Source organism: Engraulis encrasicolus, chromosome 7, assembly GCF_034702125.1.
Source record: "Engraulis encrasicolus isolate BLACKSEA-1 chromosome 7, IST_EnEncr_1.0, whole genome shotgun sequence".
Taxonomy (NCBI): domain Eukaryota; kingdom Metazoa; phylum Chordata; class Actinopteri; order Clupeiformes; family Engraulidae; genus Engraulis; species Engraulis encrasicolus.
In genome coordinates, this window is record NC_085863.1 from 52,819,813 (window position 1) to 52,827,312 (window position 7,500).

General features: G+C 44.4%; 1 protein-coding gene across 1 annotated transcript in view; it reads left to right on the plus strand.

Moving 5' to 3' along the window:
- The window catches only part of fstl4 (follistatin-like 4), a 118,328-nt gene that overhangs the window by 51,694 nt on the left and 59,134 nt on the right, over positions 1–7,500 (plus strand). The window contains exons 3-4 of the mRNA XM_063202270.1: positions 5,196–5,428; positions 6,329–6,449. Of these exons, the coding sequence (XP_063058340.1) occupies positions 5,196–5,428; positions 6,329–6,449 (354 nt within the window). The remainder of the gene's footprint in view (positions 1–5,195; positions 5,429–6,328; positions 6,450–7,500) is intronic.

A 7,500-nucleotide genomic window follows, 5' to 3' on the forward strand; every position in this document is an offset into this window, starting at 1 on the left:
TATATGCCCACAGATCAAATTTGACAACTCGAATAGAAAATGAAAATGCCTGTCCAGGAATGTCTACCTGTTGACCAGTGATCAGGACTACTAGGTAGTGTCAAAAATGCATTGCTAAAATGAAGTGTTGCACTGTAGGATATAATATCGTTTACTGGTCTGTACTGATAGTGATACAAGAGTACAAGGGTAAAGTGACATGTTTTTCATTTGTATAGCCTACTCCGTGAAGCAGTAGACAACACAGTAAATAAGTAAGGGATAACGGCCAGCGTGGTGACTAGTTCCACAAAGTTAATGGCGTAAAAGGCCGTTATCCTGCTTATCTGTCATTAGGGAAGGATTGGATTTATGTATTACTGTCTGTAAAGTTGTAGGAACCATGTCAACTGCACCATAATCTACTGAGCAAGACTGACAATATCGAACGTGTTTAAGCGTCTGAGTTGGACACGCTACAGAATCTTTGTTTGAAATTCTGACAGTGTGATTATTTCATTTTCCATAGACCATGTGCATGATTCTTGCAGCGTTATCCCTTAGATACTGTCGGCATTCCAAACAAAGATTCTAAGCGTATCCAACTTACACGTGTCCGAGAAGCTTGACGGGTTCCACGGAATTAATGGTCACCCCATCAGCCAATCAGAAAAGAGATTTCCGTTTGCGAAGGGTGATAATGCATTGTTAATTCACCACTTAGACAGTACTCTGGGACCAAATACGCTCTAGGAGATATTCAATTGACTCTGGGTGTTGAATTAACAGCATAGTTTTTTTACTGTGCAAGTTCATGATCAAAGGGCATGAATTAAATGGAATGGATCTGTGCATGCTATATCTACTTCCAAGTTTTATGCACTTCGACTAGTGAAGGCCTGACAAAGACCTCACAGGTTTAAATGCTGTGTAATTAAACTGGAAGCAGAAAAAGTTTGGAGATTATTTTACTTTTAATTTTGTGACATGAATTGTGGTAATATTTAACTTGCAATGAAAACTACACATTGTTAATCTTAGACTAACCAGTGTCGTTGTAAGTTTAAGAACATAAAGGGAGAACTTTGAGTACTACTTCTTGTAGATCCAAGAAGTTTGGGATGAGTCAGAATATTTTAATGCATTATTGAGATGAAAGATTTTTACTGGAGTTTTCCTTAAAAAAAAAAAAAAAAAAGGCTGGACCTCATGAGCTCTGTTTTTGTATTCATTAGATGTAATCGGCGTTGAAATCTAGCTGAATTAGACGTTACGATATCCAGCTCTCTTCTTGCAGTGGGGGGTGGTCGTGATGTCTCTTTGTGTGTGTGTGTGTGTGTGTGTGTGTGTGTGTGTGTGTGTGTGTGTGTGTGTGTGTGTGTGTGTGTGTGTGTGTGTGTGTGTGTGTGTGTGTGTGTGTCGGGGGTTAGTGGGTGCTCCTCTTCAGAAGGACTGGGGGACAGCTCTAATGACTTATTCATTCCAGCTTCCTCTTTCATGCTTTCTACGCCCATCATCAGTTCATGGAAACACACATGCACGCCTCCCACTTTCTTCTCTCTTTCTCTTTCTCTTTCTCTTTCTCTCTCTCTCTCTCTCTCTCTCTCTCTCTCTCTCTCTCTCTCTCTCCCCTGTCTCTTTATTCTCTCTCTCTCTCTCTCTCTCTCTCTCTCTCTCTCTCTCTCTCTCTCTCTCTCTCTCTCTCAATCCCTCACTCTACCTCTCTGTCTGTGTCTGTCTGTTTCTCTGTCTGTGTTTGTCTGTCTCTCTCTCTCTCTCTCCCCATCTCTCATTCTCTTTCTCTACACTCTCTCTCCCTTTTCTTTTCTTTGTCTATCTGTCTCAGCACTCTTCGCTCTCTCTCTCAGTGCCGCTCTGTACGCTGATCTCTGGCAGACATGCGTACTGCCCTAAAGGGCTTCCCAGCGGGTGGTCCGTGTTTGCATAATTTTGTTTCGGGTAAGGAATAAACTCTCTCCGGTCGCACTTGATTAATCGTGGCTGCCTTCCCTCCTCTCCATGTACTTATCACAGAGAGTCTTGTGTAGTAATATGGAATTACAGGCGGTGCTTGAATGATAATCGCACCACCGCTGTAAATAGTAGTGGTGTGAAATGTGTTGTGTGCTGTGTGTGTGCGTGTGCGTGTGTGTGTGTGTTGAGGGAAGGGGAGGGAAAGGGGTAGGTTTTAGCTTTCAGCTTCAGGGTGGTAAGGGCTAAGGAACGAAAAGGAAAAAAAAACAATAATCCAAAACAACACAAAGAGGCGTGCGACTGGAAACGAGAGTATTTTTCTTTGTGTCTTCACGTGAGTCCGGGAGATTACAGGTCATTAGCGGGAACCCCTGTGTCGTCTAACTCTTTGCAGTGTCTTAAGGAGGGGATTCGCGTTCACATTCAAACACAGAGCCCCTTGTGCACTCTACGCACAAGCTACTGTAAATGCAGCAGCATTAAAACCCATTCAAACCATACTTGTGAGATGGTTGTGGATACAGTACACGTGGAGTGGTTTCACACTAAATCAAGGAATTTACATACGCAACAGACTGTAAAAAAACGTAGGGAAAAACGAGGTATGAAGATGTTGATGGTTAAAACGCATGAACAGAAATACATGTAAGTGACCAAATGCAGGGGGTGAATGGGGCTTTAGTGCCTTCACGCAGAGCCTCTGTTATAACCTTCCTGTCGCCAAAATAGTAATGAACAAGTCTTAAAAACGGTTACCCAAGACTCCTTGTATCGTCATAGCCATGTTGTTGTGATGTATTTGAGTGTTTTCAGCAAAGAGTGAATGGGCCTGTCTGCCGGGCCCATCTGCAGTAAGAAGCTACAGGGGGCCACCGGACACAGCTGTCTGACTGGGGGAGGATCTGGGGGTCAGATATGGCTTACTGGCATCTGTGTCCTCCCATCACCAGCGACAGTGAGGATTTTGTGCCTGTTGCAGCAGCAGGTGCATTTATCCGTTATGCACACAGTGGCCACCGTATTAATATTCATTTTAAGATTATACCAAACCCTGGCTGCTTCCATAAACAGGCTTCCTCTGAACAGAGGTGCCAAAGGAACGTCCAAATGGGTTTGCATGCTTACCCTTCATGCAATCATAGTCTTAGGCCAAGGTTGACTGGTTCGATTCCTGGAATCGGCAGGTGGGTAGGGGGGCAGTGATTTGCCAATATTCACCCTCACTATCTCCTCTGGCTTAAACTGTCCACACATGTTGCTTCTCGCTTGTAGTTCTGGACAACTCCACCAAACGTGGCTCCACAAGCCCTACACAAAAAAACAGCGCCATTTGGAGGAGCTATTTGTCCCGAAACTTGACAAAATTATTGTTATTTCAGATAACAATGGCGGTTTGAATAAAGGAGTCACGCGTCAACTGTATTGTAGACTGTACCACATATTGATTCTTTTTGAATCAATTCATTGGGGGCAAGGGCGTAACAATGTTGTTGACATTGGTGGGGACATAATGTGTCCGTAACGTTGCGTTTAGCGGGGGTCTGCATTTTTTAGACGCAATTTCCAGCATTTTAACCAATTCTGGGGTGGATAGTGACAAAACCCTTTTGATTCACAGGGGACAAGATTGGCAAGATTGAGATTTTTTTGGTAAGCAAGTCATTAAAGTGTCTGGCATGTGTAAGATGTTTTGTTATTAGGCCTAAGTGATTCTGAATAATCAGGATCTGTGAAAGTAAAGCAGGTAGGCCCTAATATGAGTTTGGGTGCTGCAGTCTTAGGGCATTTTGATTGATTTTAATTTTGTATAAATGAACTGATGAAGTTTTAAGTGCACACTGCATAGATGAGTACCATTAGAGTTAGGCCTACCAGTGAGAATTTATCAGCTCTGTACAGTTCCCACAAAAATAAAACACCAGTAGTCAAAATAAGGTCCAGCAAAATTTGTATTAATTCTTGTTCAGGTTAGGCCTATTCACAGTGAGACATAACTTACATGTAGAAATCAATTGTAAAAATAAATTAACTATAAAATACTGTTTACATTCACAAACAAAGAGAAAAAGGCTATCGGCCACTAAAACTCAGTAAGAAGAATATGAAACCCTACAAAAGAAATCTATTTTGTAGCTTTTGTAGCTTAAGCCTATTTGAGCCTGACCTGAGCTATTTACCCAAATCGTGCATGAACGAGCCAAATGCATGGCGCCGCCGGTCATTGACAGAAATAAACTGCTGGCATATTTCTTTTAAATTAATACCATCCAACCTGTCCTGGTGGATATGGCAGACGGCAGCATGGTTCAATCGTGCTTGCACCATCCTTGTCCTGAGCCATGTTTTGAGCCTTCTCAGAGCACTGAAACTTCGCTCAGCCTCTGTTGATGACACAGGCATAACCAATAAAAGCCTCCACTGTGTGTGAAGCGACATTTCACTGAGGGGGGACGTGACCGAACAGGTTTTTACAAGACTTTTCTGTGATAAACTTAGCCTATACCGCTGACTTGGTGATGTCCGTCAGTTTCCTTTTCCTGCCCGAGGCGGACATGATGACTCGACGTATACCAGTAGACCGAAAGTAGACCGTCCGTTGGCAGCTGTTTTCCCGTTATTCCGTTAGAGCTGAAATTCTCGTCAGCTGTTATTCTGCTGTCACCGCGCGCTTAGCTACCAACCTAGCAACGATAACTAGAGCAGGAAGATGAGCCAATCACAGATAGCAAGGCTGTCCCCACCAATGACACGCCGTATTTGACAGAAGGTACTGATGAGGGTAAAGTTAACCATTTATTTCCCGACTGCCGTGCAATTACCACTTCAAAATTGGTATGGACATTTTCAACGTATCCAAATATTGGTATGGACACGTCCATAGTGTCCATACGCAATTTTACGCCCGTGATTGGGGGCAAGGACAGACAAGTGCTAGATAAAGCCATCGTTCTACTCAAATGAGTGTAACTTGCAGACATGTGTGGTACTACTACACTGGTTTGTCAAGAGCCAGGCTAGCAACATTGCATCATTTGTGTTCATCTTGAAGACGTAGGCCTACTGACTGACTGATACTACCCCCCCTACCCCCCCCCCCCACACACACACACACACACAAACACGGAGATACATGCTTACGCGTATGTGCAGAATCGTTCTGTAATCACCACTTTTTTTTTAAAAAAAACTATTGTGTTTAAAAACCTTTGGTGTCTCTCTCTTTTTCTTTCCTGATCCCACAGGTGAATCGTGCACTATGACCGAGTACAATAAGCTGAAGAGCATGCTGCTGGACATGCAGTCCAGAGGCCTACAGCAGCAGCAGCAGCAGCAGCAGAGCCACCAGGAGGGGGACAACAAGGACAAGAAGAGCTATGGGAACGGCATGGAGCAGAAGAGGGCCCTGGTGGACACCATGTTCAAATACTTGGACCTGAACGCTGACGGGCGACTTGGCAGCTCGGAGCTGGCACAGGTGGGCACGCCATAAGGGGGGCATGGAGGGGAGCATGAGGGGGCATGGAGCGGGGCATGGGGGGAGGCTGTAAGCTGAATTGAGGGGGAGGTGAGAATTGGATTACCCATTGGGCAGTTTAGATCATTTAGCGAGTGTGAACACCATGCCAAGGCCTGACCTCATTGAGTGGAGTTTTCCGAGCCAGAATGCAACAGAGGCAACAGACTATACTGTGTAGTAATACACCAACCGATGCAGCATAGCATCCAAGGGCACGCGGGCACAACAGCAGCAACACCATATAGACCTGATATGCTGCAAAGAACTGCAAGGGCACAAAACCACAACAAAACACTACAGTATATACACTGTAGACCCAACGCTGCATAGTGTTCAGGGACACACGGACACCCATAAGGGGAAGAAAAAAAGATCTTGTGAATGTAAAACTAAGAGGATGTCAAGGCAGTGTACTGTACCGTATATTTTTACTCAGTCACTCTGCCAGTCACTGTATAACTTGACCTTTTTGGTCACAGTTGGCTGCCATGTCTCAATACAGATCCAAAGAGATGTGTGTGTGTGTGGGGGGGGCGTGTGTGCCTGTGCCTGTGTGTGTGTTTGTGCGTGTGTGTGTGCGTGTGTGTGTGCGTGCGTGCGTGCGTGCGTGTGTGCATGCGTGCGTTTGTGCGTGCGTGCGGGTATGCATGTTTCTGTGTGCTCCTGTTTAATTGTTTTATGCTGTGACAAAAAAGTCAGGTTGCACGTTCTTTGTGCACTTTCATTTTTCTGTTGCATTAGGGCTCAGGATTAGTTATGTGTCGTTTAAGTACATAGTATTATTTATTTACATGTGTAGCTAGCTACATTTGAAAAAATGCAAACCTTGACATGAAGTATTACCAACTATCACTACAGATATCCAGCAAGGAGCATGTGGAGGACAGTCTGCTGGAGTGCTCCATGCAGGACCTGATCAGATATGATGACTACAACAACGACAGCCACCTCACGCTCCACGAGTTCTACACCGCCTTCCGTGAGTCACACTTTGGGTTTTTAAAAAAAATGATACGATGCTTTTTTTCCCTGGCTACCTGTGGATCACTCTGTCTGTCTCTGCAAATAGTCGGATATTGAGCAGGCTGATCACAGTAGGAGTGAATTTTGCTTCAGGGTGAGTGGATGGATGTTTGTTGTGGTGTGTGGATTTTCACAGGTAAATAAAAGCTAAACTAGAATGGCAATGAGATTATATTTCTACCAAAGCAGCTTAAGTCCACATGGATCATTAGTTCAATCTAAATTCATTCATTCATTCAGGAATGTTCCCAAAGTCTAGGCCTGTATATTTTTGAGATTGTCTGTTAACAAAAACCAACCAGTAAAGGTACAAAATATGACATCCTTGTTGGAAGTAAATATTATTTTTAGGCAAGCCAGAGTAGCCTATGTGAATTTGCCTGACAGAGGACTGTAGCAAAAAATACAATATTTAGAATAGCCAGCATGGTGGCATTTTTACCTGGCTATTTCTCTGCCGATGTTTCAGGGCTGCCTGACCAGGCCTGGTGTTCCTTTCACCCCTGCGCTGGGCTGAGAGCAGCGGGCCAGGCTGCCATGCCAGTTTCCATTACCCTCATACACCTGTGCTGCTCTCGTTAGGCAACTGTAGTCCATTTGGCTCAACACAACCGCCATCATGGCTCCGCATGTTAATGGGATGGGCACAGACTAGCTGTGCTTATAGCTGGCCTGGCTTTGCCCTGAACCTCACCTGTTCAAAACACCTCCTCTTTTTTCCTTCCTTTCTTTCGTTCTTTATTTATTTTTTTATTTATAAATGCTGTCAGTGTCTCGTACCTCTGGCACCGAGTTCAGAACAACGTAAACAATTTTCTCCCTCCCGAAAATGGAAAGCACGGTGGCAATTACGGCACATGTCCAGCCCGACGGAGTAAATAAATCATTCCATTAGCGCTGGCATGTGCCACCTCTCTCTCGCTCTCTCTCTCCCTCTCTCTCTCTCTCTCTCTCTCTTTCTCTCTCTCTCTCTCTCTCTCTCTCTCTCTCTCTCTCTCTCTCTCTCT